At 39.5% G+C, this 21,122-nt stretch overlaps 1 protein-coding gene across 2 annotated transcripts in view; it reads right to left on the reverse strand.

Moving 5' to 3' along the window:
- Nucleotides 1-21,122, reverse strand: part of ENTPD7 (ectonucleoside triphosphate diphosphohydrolase 7) — a 37,971-nt gene that overhangs the window by 12,876 nt on the left and 3,973 nt on the right. Inside the window, exons 4-9 of one of the 2 annotated variants that reach the window (XM_010859546.1) lie at nt 10,528-10,733; nt 10,139-10,289; nt 5,323-5,426; nt 3,415-3,471; nt 3,071-3,201; nt 1,387-1,553 (exon numbers count right to left, since the gene is read on the reverse strand). In XM_010859546.1, coding sequence (XP_010857848.1) covers nt 1,387-1,553; nt 3,071-3,201; nt 3,415-3,471; nt 5,323-5,426; nt 10,139-10,289; nt 10,528-10,733 — 816 coding nt within the window. Of the gene's footprint in view, nt 1-1,386; nt 1,554-3,070; nt 3,205-3,414; nt 3,472-5,322; nt 5,427-10,138; nt 10,290-10,527; nt 10,734-21,122 lie in introns of both variants that reach the window. The other variant, XM_010859545.1, reaches the window with a different exon arrangement.

Genomic DNA, 21,122 nt, shown 5'->3' on the forward strand with positions numbered 1-21,122 from the left:
TTCTCCTGGCAATCTTGATTCCAGCTTGTGTTTCTTCCAGTCCAGCGTTTCTCATGATGTGCTCTGCATAGAAGTTAAATAAACAGGGTGACAATATACAGCCTTGACGAACTCCTTTTCCTATTTGGAACCAGTCTGTTGTTCCATGTCCAGTTCTAACTGTTGCTTCCTGACCTGCATACAAATTTCTCAAGAGGCAGATCAGGTGGTCTGGTATTCCTATCTCTTGAAGAATTTTCCACAGTTTATTGTGATCCACACAGTCAAAGCCTTTGGCATAGTCAATAAAGCAGAAATAGATGTTTTTCTGGAACTCTCTTGCTTTTTCTATGATCCAGCGGATGTTGGCAATTTGATCTCTGGTTCCTCTTCCTTTTCTAAAACCAGCTTGAACATCAGGAAGTTCACAGTTCACATACTGCTGAAGCCTGGCTTGGAGAATTTTGAGCATTCCTTTACTAGCGTGTGAGATGAGTGCAATTGTGCAGTAGTTTGAGCATTCTTTGGCATTGCCTTTCTTTGGGATTGGAATGAAAACTGATCTTTTCCAGTCCTGTGGCCACTGCTGAGTTTTCCAAATTTGCTGGCATATTGAGTGCAGCACTTTCACAGTATCATCTTTCAAGATTTGGAATAGCTCAACTAGAATCCCATCACTTCCACTAGCTTTGTTCGTAGTGATGCTTTCTAAGGCCCACTTGACTTCACATTCCAGGATGTCTGGCTCTAGGTCAGTGATCACACCATCGTGATTATCTGGGTCGTGAAGATCTTTTTTGTATGGTTTAAATACTTTATCTGGCACACAAATGAAGAATCAGTGATCCATGCAGTGCTGGAGGAAAAAGTGTCTACTCTGAACTTAAAGAGAATATTTTATGCACGCTATGGAATCTTTAAGTCCGATGTCAAATGCAACTCACTGTAATTCGGCAAACAGGTTCTGAGCACTTCCACGTGGAAGAAACTTCTAGAAGCTATGTTATACTACACAATTTAAATTAATGACTTAATTGAGCTCAATTATCCTGTGATGCCATGTCTGAAGATGGGCACTTCAATAAGACACTGTGCTTTTCTAAGTCCTAATAACAAAGATTAGAAGGCACTCCGATGAAGATCAAGTAGGACTGCTAATAGACATGCTCCGAGAGATAGTGATGGACAGGGAAGCCTGGTGTGCTGCATGCAGTCCATGGGGTCACAAAGAGTTGGGCACAACTGAGTGACTGAACAACACAAAGCTACCCCACTGGCAGGGCTGGTGAGGAAGGAGGAAGCAAGGACATGTCTATTAATATCTTGGTAGGATGTAACCATTTCTCCCAAATATCTGCAGCCTGACAACATTCTATTTCAGAATCATAGATCCCATGTCAAGCATACCTGTTCTTGTTAAGAGTTTCATTCAATACAAGATCTTCATAGCGCTGCCGGGCAAAGTTGCCCCCAAAACCCAGAAAGGTCGTGACGTAAACCCTATACACGTGTTCAGTGTGTTGCACATCACAGCCCAGGTTGAACTCAGCCAGCAAGATCTTGGCAGCTTCTTCCTGCAATATGATGTAAAAGAAATTCTAGTTTTGGTTGATTTTAGAAAGGTATGACACTGCTAATACACCAGGTTTCATTTGCTGTGACTACTCTTTAAGACATTTTGTATTAATAGCATTCTTTCATCTTCATAGAGCTATTTTAAACAAAGACATAAAATGACCCTAACCTTGTCACATGATTAACATAGTCACAAAATTCAGAGCTGGTGACTTTCAGAGTTTAATTATTTCAAAGATGATGAAACTTAAGCCTGTATGACCGCCCTACTCAAAAAAGTTTGCTTGTTCCTTACTATCTACAGATAAAAAAGCCAAATCCCCTAGCATGGCTCCCAAAACTCCTCATGATCTAACTTTCTTTATCTTATCACTTCCTACCATTCCCTATTACCACACTTAAAAACCCTATACTACAACAGGCTATTCATCATTCCCTGGACATTCTGGGCTCTTTGCTGTTTTTTCTGTGCTTTTGTGCATACTGTCACCTCCATACAGATGGCCTTCCCTTAACCTCCACTATGCAAAAGGCTGCTATCATCCAAGGACCAGGTAAATACCTTACTTTCCATGAAACAGCATGGAAGGCGCCTATTCAAGCCTTTGTGAATGTGGTTCACCCTGCCAGTGCCCACACTGCCGTGGCTCTCTGTTTAGACCCAAGATACTCAACCAGAGGTGATTTTGCACCGCCAGGGGCAACTGGCAGTGTCTGAAGACACTTTTAATTGTCAAAACTGGGAGTTTGGGGGATATAGGGGCATTATGACATCTGATGGAGGCCAAGGATGCTGTGAAACATCATACAATGCACCAGACAACCTTCTACAACAAAGACTTATTCAGCCCAAAATGCTAATTGTGCCAATGATGAGAAACCCTAGTTTAGATCAAATTACAGAACTGTCGTGGTCTGCCTGTTATCACAGGCTGTCTCCACTGATAGATCACAAGCTTTTGGGGCAGTGTAACATGTCTTATGTCTTGCACATACTAGGTGCTGAAAAATGTTTTATTTCTTTTTCTTTCGCATGATAAAACTTCTCCCTCAAAATGCATTCTTTACATTCTAGTAAGGCAAGGAATAACAGAAGCACAAGAATGGAATCATCAGTAAAAGAAAGGGAATAACATCTAATAAGTATTTATCAAACACTGTACACTGAGATTTACATTATCATGTTTAATCCTCAGGCAACTCTTCCAGATAAGTAGTATAATAATAATACCTAAAAATGTACTAAGCTTTTATTACACGTTGGGCAGCTTGTTAAGTACTTTATACAAGTGGTTATTTCATACTCACAACTTTATGAAATAGATACTGTTATTATTCTCTTTTTACACATGAGGAAACTGAGACTCAGAGATGTAACTGACCCAAGATAGCATAAGCCAGCAATGATCTGAAGCAATATATGGACCCAGGACAGTTGGTCTAAGTCAAAACATAGGCCCTTCCTTCTCAAAGATGGGAATTCCTAGCAACTGAATTTCCCCAAAAGGTAAAATACCTCTTGTGGAGAAAGGACAGAAGTTGAGGTAGGAACTTCATAAGCAATTTGGAGAGAGGCTCCTCCCATATCCAGTATCCCTACTGTCCTTCTGCGTCCTGTCACCAATTCCTGGGGAGCCTCGGCATCAGCTTCTGAAATAAATGAGGTAAGTTAAAAAGCAATAAAAGAAAGCAAATTGGGATGAAATAAATGAGGAAAGTTAAAAAGCAATAAAAGAAGCATGTTAAGTTTTGAAAAAAGAAGGAAAAAAACAAATCAAAATTAGCACTTACATGCTAGTGATTGGTTATGACACAGACCTTCAGCCCTTAGAACTGTCTTAAGAAGACAGTATCACTCACCATCTTCATGGTCAAATCTTCCCAAAACAAAGTTGATTCCAATCCATGCATAAACCCCTAAGTAAGAAACATAAAAGCCCCTGCTTAATTCTCTACTGTGATAATGTGTACACCTCCTACAGCTGCTCCTTCCCCCTTTTCCTGGGGAAAAAAGTGATCATAGTATTTTATCCCACACTCTTAATGTATGAATTTAAAATTTTTTATCTGCTGATGTTTTTCCCTTTTAAAATTATTTGCATTTTCTAAATTTCCTACAATGAATAGGAATTAATGTGTAAAAATAAATGTTAAAAGATGTAACTCTTGGAGTTCTAGCTCTGGGCAAGACAGAATTAATGAAGCACACTCGCCCTGTCTCCCCACTAAATAAAGTACAAACTCTGGATAGAATGTACAGAACAGCTGTCTGAGGAGTTTGAAAGTAAATAACAGAAGGCACACTGGGGTAGACATCAGACTTTAAAGTACCACCAAAACTGCAGCAAGTTTCCCATTTCCCCCCCTCAGATACTGTCTGGCCTGGACTGAAAACCAGCTTGAAATACAAAACCAGATATGCACAGAAAGAACTACAAGGCCCTGTTTTGTGGTCCAAGGACCATAAAAGGGGACTCCAAAGGTTCAGAAGGGAGGGGCAGGAGGAGTTCCTTTCTAAAAAATTTGGTTCTCTGCTACTCCAGGCAATCCTGCATCAGCACAGGGAGAGACTGGGTAGAAGCCTATCTCTCTGAGGAGTATGAATCCTTTCTGACCAGAGGAGCTATGGCCTCAAGAGTTGAGGCCAAGTCCTATTGCTCACTTTTCTCCCTCTGTCCTCTACCACTTAGCCCTGGATACAGATGCAGTCGTGGGAAATGCATGGCACACTGGGCAAATTAAACCCCTGACTTCCTACTGAAGGACCATGAAAGTAAGCTGCAGGGAACCAGAAAGTCTTGGGGAGATAGTGGAGAGTTGGGAATGAGGTGGTGTAGGAACTCCTGGGCTCACATATGTGATCTGATTCTAAACAACATATCAAAGGTTCTGAGAACTGACCTACTGGCTAGTCAATCCATTTGTATGGGCTGTGCCCAGGTTCAGATTGGTCACTGGCTGACACACACACAGGACAAATCCTAATTTCAGTGCCAGAATCAAAAGAATCACAGTCCACAGAAGGTAGGTCAGAACTTAAGGCCTGAACCTAATCAGTCTGCTAAGACAAAAAAATTAACATTCCCTTCATGACTGAAACAAGACCCATGGTCTAACAATGTAACATTCAAAATATCTAGGATACAATATAAAACGACTTGACAAAGAACTAGGAAAATCTCAACCCATAAGGGAAAAAATGCCAACCCTGAGATGACACAGGTGTTGGAATTATCAAATAAGGCAGCTATGAAAAATGTTCAGTCACTCTATTGTGTCTGAGTTTTTGTGACCCTTTGGACTGTAGCCTACCAGGTTCCTCTCCGTCCACGGGATTCTCCAGGCATGAATACTAGAGCGGGTTGGCATTTCCTTCTCCAGGGGATCTTCCTGACCCAGGGATTGAACCTGAGTTTCCTGCACTGTAGGCGGACTCTTTACTGTCTGAGCCACCAGGGAAGCCCCAAGGCAGCTATACAGCCAGGACATAAGAGCATTCTTCCAATGAATAGAAAGAGTCTCAGCAAAAAAACAGAGTAAAACCTAATGGGAATTTTAGGACTGAAAAATGTAAAACTGAGATTGAAAAAGGTGAATCTCTTCCTCAATGTGAACTGCAACTAGAAGACAAACAATTTTCTGTTTTTCAAGAAACGGAAATATAATTCATCACAGAGGGCACATTTGGGCAACATAAGACCACGCATGCAATTCCACCCCAAAGCTACAAACCCCAAGTGCAAGCTTTTACTGCTCAAGGCCCAGTACCTTCTTGCTTTCCAGAGATCACTTCTGCCTGAGACTGAGAAAAGAGGAAGTCAAACTCCAGAGGTAAATCTTTCACTAGATCAGCCAAGATAGCCAACTGCTTCCTGCAAGAAAGAACCAAAAAAAAAAAAGCCCTAAGAGTTAATGGTTAAACCCTCTTCTCACAAACAGCCTCAATTTGACCTTCTACTTAGCCTTATTAGACCCCACTTTCACCAACCCAAGCCACTTGATCCCTGCTTTTGTTTGGTACCCCGTTCAATTTCAAAGTCTTAAAATTACTCAAAAGCATAGCCTCCCTCTTAAAAGGCAATATGGTAACAATAATACTTATCTTTTATATAATGCTACAATTCAAATAGTATTAAAAGATGAGACTATGATTCTATGCCTCTCAAAGGCTAAGTATGGATAAGCTGCAGAAAACTGAAGCACAGTGTCATAATCTATAAAATAAATGTAATTACGCTATTCCTAACCACCATGAAAGGAGGCTGCTAAATTGAGGAACACACTCTCATCCTCAGACCTTACACAATACAGAAACACATCACCACACAGGAAGAAGACTTTGGCCCACAAGTTTTTATATGATCCTTTACATAAACTCTTAAATTTCCCTTTCCATATTTCAAGGGTTGATTTTCTTTGTCTTCATAAAAATCTTATCATCTGGAAAAGCCAGAGCAGGATCAAAATCAAAAGGTCATAATTTGGGGATGATGCTTGAAGCTTTAATCTACAGGGCCATTCTGTCCTCTAAAGTTTTATGTTATTAGTATGATCAGGTAAGGACAAGCAAAGAAACAAAGCTAGAAGTAATAATATGAATCTAGAGACAATGCTGGTTGAAAATAAGAGTAATTATCTTGGATTTTAAAAATCACTCATTACAAAAATATTCTGCTGGTTATACTGGTTGTCAACATGACTTGATAAAGAATGTTAGCCCTTGAAAGTGAAAATTACATTTAAAGTAATAATCTTCCAAGATAATGTCAAGTGTAGTTTCTAAAAAAGCTCATTGTTATATACAATAAATTTTTAAGATAAAAACTTCATAGGGGGAACAAGAAGTGCTATTTTTGCCATTCCTACTGAATATGCTTCAGTAAGCATACCCAAAGATGATACCAAAGAATACCCAAATACACCAAAGGACTTCCCTGGTGGTCTAGCGGCTAAGACTCCTCACTCCAGATGAAGGGGGCCGCTGTTTGACCCCTGGTCGGGGAGCAAGATCCCAAATGCCGCAACTAAAGGTCCTGAATAACGCAACTGAGGCCTGGCACAGCCAAACAAATAAAAATATTTTTAAAGTAAAATAAAAATTGAAGTTCTCTGCATTTACACGAAGCATGATAGGTTCAGGAAGAAGCAAGTGTGAGATGCATTTTAAAGAAAGATACATGTGCCCCGACGTTCACAAAAAAAAAAAAAAAGTTTGATAAAAAAAAAAAAAGAAGAGGGCTTGCTGGTCTGGTGATGATGTTCCAGAATGGGCACCAACACACTCTGCTGTTTGAAATGTACATTACTGGTACAATCTTTCTAAAGGGTGATCTGGGACTATGTATCAAAGTTTTTAATGTGTTTAAACCTTTGACCTAGTAACTGTATTGTAAGACAGCTATTGCAATAAAGTCATCAGACAAGGAATACAAAGAAGAAAAATACTGCAGCATTTCTTATAACAGTGAAAAACTGGAAATAATCTAACTGTATGTACATCAGTAGTGACTGGCTAAATAATTTATGGTATATTCATACAATGTTATAGCATACAGATGTTGAAAGAAATGAGGTCAATTTCCATCTACCTGTATTGACATGAAAAGATTTCGAATTCCAACAGGTTAGAAAACAGTATATATAATATTATCCCAATTTATATTAATAAACAAAACACTCTTCATGTATTTCACAGGACAGGATGGAACATTGGTTTTCTAAAATTCAATACTGCTTTATTTAAAAAAAAAAATCTATGGCAAAATGCTGACAACTGCTGAAGCTGGGTGGTAAGTAAATGGGGACTCACTAACACTGTTCCCTCTACTTCTATATATATTTGAAATTTCCCATAATAAAGTTTTTTTTCCTTGTTACTTTATAGTTTTCTTACAATATCACTTTGTAATTCTTTAAAGTTATTTCTATTACAAAATGAAAAGGCAGTAGAATAAATTCTATTAGTCTAGGCCTTTGGCAAAGAAATAAAACATACTGCTAATAAATCCAAAATACAGTCCAGGTGATCCACCCCTATTTTGAGTACTTCTCACAAATACTAATAAGTAACAAAGCATTAATTATATAAAACAGGTTCTTGCAGTGACTGTTACACTTATGTCAGGAACTATAGCTACCTTAGAGGTTTCATAAGCCCAGGATAGATCTGCTGCTGCTGCTGCTGCTAAGTCGCTTCAGTCGTGTCCGACTCTGTGCGACCCCATAGACAGAAGCCCACCAGGCTCCTCTACCCCTGGGATTCTCCAGGCAAGAACACTGGAATGGGTTGCCATTTCCTTCTCCAATGCATGAAAGTGAAGTGAAAAGGAAGTCGCTCAGTCGTGTCTGACTCTTAGCGACCCCATGGACTACAGCCTACCAGGCTCCTCCATCCATGGGATTTTCCAGGCAAGAGTACTGGAGTGGGGTGCCATTGCCTTCTCCACAGGATAGATCTAGGCATTATTAAAAGAGGTGATCAAAAAACAAGTTAAAGGCAAGTTCTTTAAAAATTCTTAAGATAAAATAAATATTAATATTCAGAGCTCCATGATGACAGAGAACATCTTAGACAAATGGGGTGGAGCTAATAGGGTGGTTTGTTTAAATAGAAACTTCTCTGACAAAGGAAAGGATGGGCAGTGCCAGGAGATGGGGCAATCCTCTCCTTTGCTTCACTTTGCTCACAAAATGTGGCCAAATCTTTGCCCTGTTGGTTGGCTCTGCCTTTCTGACCTCTGAGTCAGCTTTTTCTCTGGCCCTCCAACCTCCTTCCTGGTTTGTGAGACCTCAGTCCATTCATAGAACCTATGATGTGGCACCACCTGTGTCATCCACACTCTCCCAAGGGTTTGTAAAATTCTGAATGATGGTGGTGGTGGTGGTGTTTAATCACTCAGCTGTATCTGATTCTTTTGCAAGCCCATGGACTGCCAGGCTCCTCTGTTTACGGGAATTCCCAGGCAAGAATACTGGAATGGGTTGCCATTTCCTCCTCCAGGGGATTTTCCCAACCCAGGGATTGAAACAAACATCTCCTGCATTGGCAGGTGGGTTCTTTACCACTGAGCCACCTGGAAAATCACCTGGGAAGAATGATGTATTACTTTTGTCAAAAACAAAAATTCTAAATTGCATGTGTAGTATGATAACGATTTTGTAGAAGTTACACATAGATGTACAGATAGAAAGGAATAGAACAAAATGAAACAGTTTTGTAAGACAGTAGAATAATAACTTTTTTGTTTTGCTTTTAAAATTTAATGATGTAAGGTTCTAGCAATAACATCATAAATTTCAGTTTTAAAAATAAGTAAAAACAACAAAAAGATTAAAACCAAAATGTTTGTGAAAATAAGCAGCTAGAAGGCCTTTAAGGATGACAAATGGCTTCTCAACAGTAAACCAGAGAGTAAGCCAGTAAGCCTGTGTCTGAGCAGCAGGAAAGCAGGCACTCAAAGAAGCAGTGGCACACACTGTATTGTGTGGCATGTCTGGCACAGGCTGAATGGAGCCCTGTACACATGACAGAGGTTTGCATTGCTGTTGGCCAAATATACAGAATAAAGTTCTGTGCAAAGGGAACTGCTAATTATCAAGGGGAAATATTTAAGCTAATAAAAAATACTGATGACTATGAGACTGTGGACATTCCAGAAGGATGGATGTTCCAATTAAGGGAGCTCATTCCTACCCCCAAGACCACAGTAAGTGTAGAGGGGTCAGGGAGGTGTCAAAGGGGAGAAATCACAAACAAGGAGGGATCGGACCTAAGTATAGCCACTGCCTCTTCCTTTTCCTCCTCCTCTAGGATTAGGTGACAAAAATGCCAGGCTAAACTGCCAAGGTCATATGGAAAAAACTTACCTGACAAGTGATTAAAAACCTGGTCTCAAGCCATGGAGACCGAGTTTGCAGGCAGCACCAGCTGTCACCAGGGAGCCAGGCAAAGTTACAGAGAAAACTCAAATCTTACCAGAGCCCTCCTACTAGCCCCCAGGTACCCAGTCCCTCAGGTGACCTTCCTACCACCCTTGTGAAATTATGCTCCCCCTCTGGGCTTCCCTGGTGCCTCAGACGGTGAAGAATCTGCCTAGTGAAGAATCTGCCTGCAGTGCAGGAGACCCATGTTCGAACCCCAGGTCAGGAAAATCCCCTGGAAAAGGAAATGGCAACCCACTCCAGTATTCTTGCCTAGGAACTCCCATGGACAGAGGAGCCTGGGGTCACAAAGAGTTGGACATGACTGAGCGACTAACACTTTCACTTTCTAGGTGCTAGATAATGATCCAAATTTATCACCATCACCGCTGCTCCTAACCCTTAATCAAAACTAAAAATCATTACAGCCATCTCAAATAGATATTGATCCCAAAGGAGCAAATGCCATGGATGTGTGATAACTGATTGTGAAATAATGGGCTGCAGGATTGGCTCTGCTCTATTTTGAGCAAGAAGTCTTTTCGTGCCACCTGTCAACTCTGTGTGATGTACCCGCACCCCGCCTTCAGATCAGGGAACCACAGAGAATAATGCATGAAACTGCACTTTCAACTCTCATGCCACCCACCCTCCTGTGTCTCACCTCTCAGGAAGAAGCCTCATGCCTGCCGTGCAGAGGATGTAAAGGGGGGTCTCCTTATGCTTCCTCACAGGCACATGAGCAGCAGCAAAGCTCAGCAGAGGACGAAGGTAATCGCTGGCATGTTCTGGAGTGTCTGCCATTGCAGAGATTCCTTAAGATAAAATACTTTCATTAAAGAGCAGATCACAGAGACTCAGAAGACTGATATCCCATAAGGGTCTGTCTAGGTCCTAATCATTTATTTATTTCATAACAGTAGGACAACAATGAATCCCTCCTATTATCCAGAATCTCCAGAAGAAAAGGGTAGCTTTCTTTCTCCCTCTTCTCTTCTCTCATTTCTGCAGCAGATAAAAGAGATCAACAATGATATAAATTCCATTTAGTACCTGGCTTGATTTTTTTAACCACTGGTTGGCTGTTTCGGTCTCTCATCTGTTTGATGTCCAATAAGTCATGAGGATTCCCATTATGTCTTGGCCAGAAATAAACAAAAATCCGAGAGCCACTGCTGCCACAGTCCACAACAAGTCCATAATTCAGATCTGGGTCTTCAGTGTCAGTAGCTTCAAGATCTCCTACTCGAGCCAAATACCTAAGCCGGGCAGAAAGAGGAGCTAGTGTTAAGCGAATAGCACCACCACTTAATTCTTCTGTTCATGAGTCTTCACTAAGTGGCTACATGTGCCAAGCACATGGGACTACATCCTAACAAAGGAATGAAATGACACTGACCATATTTACTGCTGTACATGATGCAACAGCTGGTTTACACTGAAATTACATAACTAGAAGTTTGGGAGTACTTCTGAAACTGGCCAGGGTAGCAAATCTTTTACTAAGCATTAAAGGGTTTCTAGGCCTGAATAAATACTGAGCCACTAAATTGGAGGGTGGTTTGCTATGCACACTAGATAACTAAGGCAATCCTAATTTCATTTTTATTTATCTATCCTTTCTTTATATATACGTGAAGAATATGGCAGAATGATACCCGATTGACAGCAGGAAGATGGAACAAGTAAAGATGCTACCATCAAAACCCCAAGGTTTGAGTCTCAGCTCTAGCACTTTCTGTGCTTTGAGACCGTCAGGAAATTACTTAACTTCTCTCAGGTAGTTTCCTCATCTGGGAAATCAGTGTAGTTGGGAGTCTCTACCCTCAGAGAGGCAATGGGTATTAAGCAGCTAGCAGCTGCTGTGCCAACAGATAGGTGCTGTGCCCCCATCCCTGCTCTTACTGTTACATGATGAGCATAGGGAGAACTAGCAGAAGATGCTCTGGGGGAAAGGGCTGAAAAGTTCAGAAAGAAAAGAAGGCTAAAAGCTGGTAAAATCCTTCTTCTGAGTGGTGAGGCTTCAATAAATATTAAAGTTAAAAAATTAAGTAAATATTAAAGTTTCCTCAGAGTGTGAGGGTCTAAAAAGTACAAACATCACTGATGACTTCTTTCAAAGGTTTCATCTGAAGAGGAGACCAGCGAGAATGGCTTTTAGCTTATTACTCAAAAAAGGAGAGCTCTTTCTTGGTGCTAATATACAATGCATGGTAGGCAGACTAAAATTTTGTCTTCTAGATTCTTTGAAATTTGAATAAATATTACTATAGATTGAGCTAATAATTGAATGAATACCTTGAAAGGAATACTGTGAATTTTTCCGAGTAATACCGCCCCCTCCCCCAGAACAATCTTGTTTGTGTTTACTGGTGATTTCACATTGCTATACAAAGTTCCTTATTTTGGACAGAAAGCAAACTTGATGAAAAGAAGACCATGTAGAAACAGTTCTAAAATCAAAAGAGTAGGGCTGAGTACCTTTCCTATTCTAAAACACAAAATGCATTTTTTAAAAAAGAGAGGAACATACATTTGAGCTTGTGTGCTAAGTTGCTTCAGCTGTGTCTGACTCCATAGGGTTACAAAGAGTCGGACATGACGGAAGCAACTTAGCACGAACGCACATAATCCTGTAAATTACTGCATCGGATAGGGTCAGGGAGATGAGATAGGATAGGATAGGATATGAGAGTGAGTTGTGGGAAGTGAAGCAGATGGTAAAAATCTGTCTCACACTAGAAAGTTTACAGTCCTAAAGATTCCGTTCCACCACAAACTTCCCCATTCTAATTAAATTACTGGGCTGCAATGGGCTCACAATCCACCCAACAACTCTTAAGAAGTCACTTCTATCACAGGAAGGTTGGGCAGACATCTGGGTGCCACAGACAGAAAAGAAACAGGCAAGATAATCCATGCCCCAAATGTCTTTTCATTTCTCATCAGCAATTCTACTTCACAGATCTTTATCTGCTTTCCTTCTCTGAAAACCACTCTTTCTACTTCTCTTTGACAAGATTCTGTATCCTGTCCCCTCCTACTTAATGAATAACTTTCCCCAGTACATTGGTTCTCAAAATTTGTGGGCTCAGAACCCCTTTTTACAGTCTTAAAATTAGTGAACTCCAAAGAGCTTTTGCATACATGGGTTACATCCATCTACATTTACCATATTAGAAAATAAAACAGAACATTTAAAATATTTATTAATTTAGAGACAATAGTAAATTCAATACATATTAACAAATTTTATGAAAAATAACTATTTTCTAAAACAGAAAAATTAGAAGTGTGGTGGTGTTTTAGAGTTTTGCAAATCTCTTCAGTGTCTGAATTAATAGAAGACAGCTAGATTCTCATATTTACTTCTGTATTCAGCCTGTTATAATAAGTTGTTTCGACTGAAGCATGTGAAGAACGACAGAGGATGAGATGGTTGGATGGCATCACCAACTTGATGGACATGAGTTTGAGCAAGCTCCAGGAGTTGGTGATGAACAGAGAAGGCTGGCATGCTGCGGTCCATGGGGTTGCAAAGAGTCGGACATGACTGAGCAACTGAACTGAGCTGACTGATATGAAGAAAATCAAGCTTCACATAATGTTGCTGGAAAAGGGAATAGTACTTCAATAGCCTTTTTAGATTACTGTGGATATTCTCCTTCGACACTACACCGAAAGTTGACAAGTGGAGTTTCTTACAGGTTGGTGGCAATGTGGAATCTAAACTCTAAGAACTTTTCATACTGTTACATTAAAATGCACTGGTCTATCTTTCACTTTAAATTGCCTTTACTCACACATGATGTTGTCACATCATATACTGAAAACTACTGGTTCATTGAGCTATGCATATCTTCTTAACATCGACATATTTCATTCTACCAAAACCCACATACTTTCATTAATATCACTACCAATTTTATCAAAAAAGTCTTTGAAGTATTGGGAAGCAAAACTTCTGAACTACTGGGAAGCACACCCACAGTGGCAGAAACAAATATCCCAAACTTATACTTTTCACTTAAAAATTCAAATTTTATCATTGGCAATAAATACTGATAGTAATTTTCTGTGAGGTGATAGGTTTTTACTTCATTCATTTTGAAGAAAACGTCTTAACGAAATACCCACGTCTGAAATTCATAGTTGTTCTGACAGTTATTCAAGTGAAAAACAGTGTGATAAAAGCAGGGCTGTGTTCAGCTCACAACTCCAACACCGCCTAAGTGCCTTTCCTTGAGACAACCTGTGTACATAGCAACATGCTTAATGCATATTTCCCATTTTGTCATACAGAACATTAAAATGATATTCTTAAGTGGAACTTGACGTTTCTTCCCATTGCAACTGTGTGAAGACACCATATTACTGGTTTAATTTGGTGCTCCAGCTTGATTTGTGCTAAAGCACTAGCAGTTCTACCCAACACTGCTTTTGTATCATCAGTGTAAATGTCAGCTCAGTGAAAAAAATAAATACTATCACCACAGCCAAAAGGTAGAAGCAACTTAGATGTCCATGATAGATAAATAAACATGTGCTATATACATACAATGGAATATGATTCAGCCTTAAAAAAGAAGGATATCCTGTCACATGCTACAACATGGGTGAACCTTGAGGACATCATGCTAAGGGAAATATGTCAGTCACAAAAGACAAACATTATATAATTCCACTTATAAGAAATATGAAAAATAAGCAAATTCACAGAATCAGAAAACAGAATAGTGGTTACCAGGGGCTGGGGGTAGGGAAAAAATTAGGGTTGTTGCTTATGAGTATAGAGTTTCAGATTTGCAAGATGAAAAAGTTCTGGAGATTGGCTGCATAACAATGTGAAGATACTTAACACTTAAAAACAATTAAGATGATAAATTGTGTTATGAATTTTTTAAACACAAAATATGTTAGTATTTTTATTGAAATAGTTTTGGCCTTACAGACCCCCTAAAAGGGTCTCAGAGACTTCCAAGGGTTACTTTGAGAGCCGCTACTTGAACACAATCTTCTTTCTAACAAACATCCGTCTGTCTGTCTTCCTGTTCCTTCCCCTTTCCCTTCTTTGACATGGTTTTCCAGCTCTTAAGAAGCCTCCACTCAACAATGCCGATGCTTGTAATATTCACAATGACTTGGAGTGTCGTTATTCTCTTTAAGCAGTTTGCTTATATTTCAGGCTGAGCCCTAAAATTTCTTTCGTGTTTGCTCCACCTCTCCATTTACATTCTCAGTTTCTCAACAGTGAGTACATTAACTGCATGCCCCAATACAGTCAGAATGTTCCTCACATTTCTCCAATATGTATCAATCAATACCGACTGGCTTGGGCCTAGAGCTCACAATATGAAGCTGCTGGTCTGTTAACAATTCACCTAAGTCTTTGTATAGCTATACTCAAAATCAGTTGGTCTCTTTCTTAGAAAATTTCAATGGCTTTCCAAAGCATCCTGTCATACTCTTTGGTTCCTGTCACAATAAGAAACCTTAAAACTCTAATCTGGGTAAAACTCAACTTTGCTTTCTTTTCTCTTAAAGTCGCCTTGTGTGCACTGGCAGAAAAAAGTCAGCTGACACTACAATACAAGAAAGAAAGATAGGACCAGAGGGCATTTATGCTATACTTTCCACCGGAATCTCTCATCAGTAGCTGCAGGCTGCAGAAGTATCTATGTTTCTCATCTTCCGTACAGATGAGTAACTGAAGAAAAATTCTTCCCTTTGGCTTGAAGTAATAGTATCATCTTTTCCTGGAATTCTGACCTCTTATGACCTATTCAGGCTTCTTAGAAGCCCTTCCTCGTCTAGGCTCCTAACTAAGATGCATCACTGGTCCTTTCTTGGATATTTTCATTTCTGATTTGCAATCCTAGACTTAGCCATCATGATTAATTACTCGCATTGCTGGATCCTCCTGCTTTGCTGACACTGCACTAAGTCAATCCCTAAAGAGGACTTAAAGCCCAAGAGAAAAACTCCAAAAGCTTTGGAATCCCTCACACCCACTGTCCCAGAAGACATCCAATTTACCATCACATGCACTTACCCCTGCCTCAAACCCACCAATCCTTTCTATATGAGAAGCATGATTTCCCTCCAGTCACTGCTGAGTCAGTGAAAAGAAAGATACCCACACATACATCACCCAAGGCAGAACTGGAAGACAACTGGCTTTTCGCTGCCATTATCCTCAAAACATTAACAGCATTAGAGCAATAACTGACCAAGCCATTAGCTTACAAAATCAACACAAATTATACCACTTCTAGAGTTCAAAAAGATCTCAGTAACATGCCAAAAGTCCACTAAAGTGGCCTCCATTAGCATGGAGCTACCACCTCTTTGATGAATTGTCATCATCCCAACTCTGTTCAAGGCTCAAAACCAAATATAATGACATTATAGCCAAAGCAGCTGTGCATGACTGATGATGGTACTACATGCCCAGAAAAGCATCTTGTAAAGTTACTACTTATTTCCTAACAAGATTAATCAGAGCAGTCAGAAACATTTATAATTTAAAGCTCTGCTTATAAACACTATGAACACCATTAAGGACAAGCAAATGAATAAATGCAAAAAAATGTCTTCCATTTCACTAGCAAAATCTCTGAATTGCTCCACTATACATTAGAACCCTTAACTTCATCTGTATATTTGTTTATCATTTTTATTCTAACCATAAGTAATGGCTCCTTTTCACTTGCTTTAAGCAGAATTAAAACTCCTAAGGAAGGCCACTATTGAGCCAATCACTGACACAGAAGCTCTCACTCAGTTATTCCCAGGTAGCAAAGGAACATGAAGGCACCTTCAATAGCTACCAAAGACATTCTTCAGAACAATAAGCCAGACAAAAATTTCCCCACTAATAAAGACAGCAGTGGGGGTACCAAAAAGGTTTTGTTGTTGGTGATGCTTAGTTGTTAAGTCATGTCCAACTCTTTTATGACTCTATAGACTGTAGCCTGCCAGGCTCCTCTGTTCATGGGGTTCTCCTGGCAAGAATACTGGAGAGGATTGCCATTTCCTTTTACCAGGAATCTTCCCAACCCAGGGACTGAACCTGGGTCTCCTGCTCAGCAGGCAGATTCTTTACCTCTGAGCCACCTGGGAAGCCCTAACAAAAAGTGAACATCATTAAACATTAAGGTGAAAAAGAAATGTACTGAATACAACTGTTCACTGTTTGTCTTGCACAATATACATGTACACATGCTAAAAAGAATCCCTTAAACTAAAAACTATTAATATATTTTAACAATTTACCAGCATCCAGGGCTAGCACATTCCAGAACTTTCTGACCTGGAGGAAATATTTCCATCTGAACTGTCTGATAGGATAGCTACTAGTCACACATGGTCAATGAAACCTGAAATGTGACAAGCGCAAAGAAGGAACTGTGCAGACAGTATTTGTTAAGTGAATAAATGAATGAATAAATGGGTGAACAATACAAAGTAAGTCTGATGAAGTTGTTGGAGCACATATTATATGGCACATACTAGATAAACAGTTGACTAAAACACATCTAACAAAAAATATTCTTAAAGATGGCTTTGCTGTGCATGTTGGGGGAAGACAAAGGGTATATGAGAAATCTCTGCAATTCTGCTCAATTTAGCTATGAACCTAAAACTGGTCTAAAAAATAAAGTTTATTTTAGAAGCATAAATCAAAAAATAGTTCTGGATTCAAACCTTATTGACACTCACCAATCTCTAAATTTACCTTTTTCTAAACTCTAGTTCTCAGGTAAACCTCCTGCTTTCTCCTTCAGCAACAGTGTGAATACATGTTTATATAACAATAATTCTTTGGTTTTGATATTGAGGGAAAACCCCCATTCATGCTTCTAAAATTTGGGGCCATATCACCACCAAAGTGATATGGTAGGTTCCACCAATGACTGAAAAAATTCAAATTAAAATACAGTTTTCAATACAATTTGAAAAAATTCAAATTAAAATATTTCCCACAATTTAAATTGGAAAAAAAATGACTATTAAATGTATGTGATATAAAAATCACAACTACAAGTCCTTGTCCTAATTGTTTATAAGGTATTGAACTTAAGTGATGGGTATTTCCCTCAATTCCTAGTTATTTGCTTAATCATTTTATCATCAGCTAATGCTCACTGGTGCCTAACAGTAACAGCCACCACAAAAAACAAATTCTGGACGAAAAATTTTAAATGGAGTTAGTGCTGCCCCTTACCTTCATTTACCTTCACTGTATATTTGCAGGGCAGAAAGCAGAACAGAAAAAATCAAGATTATTTCAAATAATACTAACAAGCCTAACATCCGCAGTGCACACCAGGCAGTCCCAGATGCTTTTCTTTTTTAATCCAAATGACAAGGCAGGCATTTTTTACCTCTACTTTATACTTAAAGAAATGAGATACCAGAGTACAACATCTGTCTAAGATCACTCAACTAGAAAATGATGGGCTGATTAACTCTAAAATCAACCCTCTGTCCCTATACCACAATGCCATGTTCCCAGATAAATATAACTGAACTGTAGAACAGTGCTTCCCAACTTAGGCTGCATATTAGAATCTCCTTGAGAAAAGGTCCAGTTGTTTGTATTTTTTAAAGGTCCCCAAATGATTCAGGAGCTTCCCTGTTGGCTCAGATAGTAAAGAATCCACCAGCAATGCAGGAGACTGGGTTCAATCCCTAGGTCGGGAAGATCCCCTGGAGAAGGAAATGGCTACCCACTCCAGTATTCTTGCCTGGAGAATTCCATGGACAGAGGAGCCTGGCGGGCTACAGTGCATGGGGTCAAAAAGAGTGGGACATGGCTGAGTGACTAATACACTTTTCTCATAGAATTGAATACCACTATAGACATGGTCTGTAGAAAATCTGAATTATTGAGTCTACTTTTAATAAATTTCCTCTCTCCCACCTACTGTCAAGATGTCAGCATATTATTAACCACTATCATCAGTGTGTCTACATCTAATGACCACCATACCCTTCCCACTACCACCATTCTAACTGGCTATTACCTGCTATGTCTGAGACAAGAGAGAACCACGCTAATTAAAACAGTATGTACATGTACACAGTGAGTGAGTGAGTGAAGTTGCTCAGTTGTGTCCGACTCTTTGCGACCCCATGGACTGTAGCCTAACCAGTTCCTCCGTCCATGGGATTTTCCAGGCAAGAATACTGGAGTGGGTTGCCATTTCCTTCTCCAGGAGATCTTCCTGACCCAGGGATTGAACCCAGGTCTCCTGCATTGTAGGAGAGCAGGAGGGCCACCGTCTGAGCCACCAGGGAAGATCACTATATGTACACAGTAGTATATTTTAAATGGATAGCCAAAAAGGACCCACTGTATAGGACAGAAAACTCTGCTCCATAATATGTAACAACCTAAATGGAAAAATAATTTGAAAAGAATGGATACATGTATATGTATAACTGAATCACTTTACTGTACACCTGAAACTAACACAACATTGTTAATCAACTACACTCTAAAAATAAAAAGTTAAAAAAACAAAAATATAGTTTGTAAAACAAAAGCAAAGAGGCTCTATTTGAGTCTAACATCACTACAGTACACAAGCTCCTAATACATGAACTTAGTGACATCAGATATGGTTACTCATAAGCCTCTTCTGGTTAATTTCTGCTTTTTAATTTTATTCCTGATTCTTGACTATGTACAGTCCCTGATTCTTTGTTCCTGATTCTACACAGTTAAACTATTATCTCATTGGGAAACAATTATTCCTTCACATATGCCTTCCTACCTAGATTACAAATTCCTTGAGTTCAGGGGCCACGTTTTATTCACCTTTGTACTCTAGCGTCTAGCTCAGTGTCTCACATGCTGCAAGCTCTCAACAGATGTTTGTTTCCTAAATGCCTCATATAGGCAGCCATGAGTGAAGTTTAAGGACACGTGGTAATTTGTGGCCATATGCAAACAACCCTTCAGTAAAGAACAAGGAGCTCTAAGGCTATACGGCTGCTGGCTGCTTAGCCAGAGCATTACAGGGTGTAAAGATTTTGTCAGGGGTGTGAGGATTTTGTTGTCACTATACAGGCACAGTCTGAGTGTTCCTTAGCTCTGGGGCTGACTTGTTTCAGTTAATTCAGCGTAAGTATTTATTGAATCTAGCCACCTGAGTTTAGTAGTGGATGACACTATCAGATCACTCTACCTCCAATGAGTCCCTCAGATGCATTTTCTTCTCTCCATCATCATTGCTGCCACCCACGTCTAGGCCATCATCGTCTCTCTACTGGAGTATTCCAATTTATTCTCCATAATGCCACCAAAGTGACCTTTTCTTAAAAAGCAGTTCTGATCACATCACTCTTCAAAGTTTTTCAAAGCCTGCCCTCTTCCCTTAAGATAATGTCTAAACCCCCTAAAATGGCTTAACAGGCCCAGTCTGATCTGCCCCTCTAGCTGTACAGATCACCACTCACTGCCTAGTAGTCCTTACTCTAGCCATATTATCCTACAAATAAATCCATAATTAGACCATGCTATATTCCAATGAGAAACTCTGCTCAAGTATGTCGAAAAAATCTCAATAAGCATTTAAAACACTCAAATTATGGATTGAGTTTTCTAAAGCGAACAGGTTTCTCAAGACCAATTGTTAATAACTCTGTCACTGATCTAAAGAAGTGTTTCCTCTTTGGCAAGGAAGAAAGAAAAATACAAAACAATACTGTTACTGGAGGAGGAAAGTTGAAAACAAACTTCTTGAAAAAAAGCACCAAGGTCTCCATGCCGTGGTTCCTATCCCTCAGCACATAGTGGCCAGTCAATAAATGTTTGTTGAATGTTTTAATGAATGAATGACCAAAGTGAATAGGAAATGAGAAATTGTGGGGACAGAACAACCCAGAAATATTAAAGGGAGGATGTATGTGTCCCAATTCTGACCAAAAAAAGACTCAAGGAAAGAGCTGCTGGAGGTTTCCAGGAAGGGTCTTCATTCTTTTAAGAGGGCATGGAAGACCTGTTTCTCTCCTACAGGACACGAGTGAGAATGGAGGTAGCCCTGGCTGCTATGATACAACCACTTAGTATGCGGACAAAATGGGCAACTGAGACAGAGACTCCCATCCTGAGAGCCAATGTTGAACTTGTGGTCCTTCTACCCCTGAACTTCTCATTCTGGGAGCCAATAAACATTCTTATTATTTAAGTCAGTCTGACTATTACTTGCAGCCCAAAGCCTCCTAACTGATACTTTCTGGGAAGCAGTAAGGAGAAAATCATGTTGCAGATGATGAACACAACATATTACCATTTCATTCTGTAACCTAACCAGAAGCTAATCTATATTTTTAAGCTATTTTTTAGCTAAGCTAAAAAATAGCAAAATTGGGATTTTCCTGATAGTCCAGTGGCTTAGATTCTGCACCCCAATACAGGGGAGCAGGGTTCGATCCCTGGTCAGGGAACTGAATCCCACATGCTGCAACTAAGACCCAGTGTAGCTGAATAGAATAAAATAAATAAAAAAAATAAAAAATAGCAAAATAACTGTTTTAAAGGAATACAGATCTTCTATGCACTGGTAGGCTATATCAAATAAAAGCTATATTAAATAATTCCGAATGTATTTTCTGTGAAAAAAGGTATTCAGCTCTCA

The sequence above is a fragment of the Bison bison genome, unplaced genomic scaffold, assembly GCF_000754665.1.
Source record: "Bison bison bison isolate TAMUID 2011002044 unplaced genomic scaffold, Bison_UMD1.0 scf7180017864456, whole genome shotgun sequence".
NCBI classification, from domain to species: Eukaryota; Metazoa; Chordata; class Mammalia; order Artiodactyla; family Bovidae; genus Bison; species Bison bison.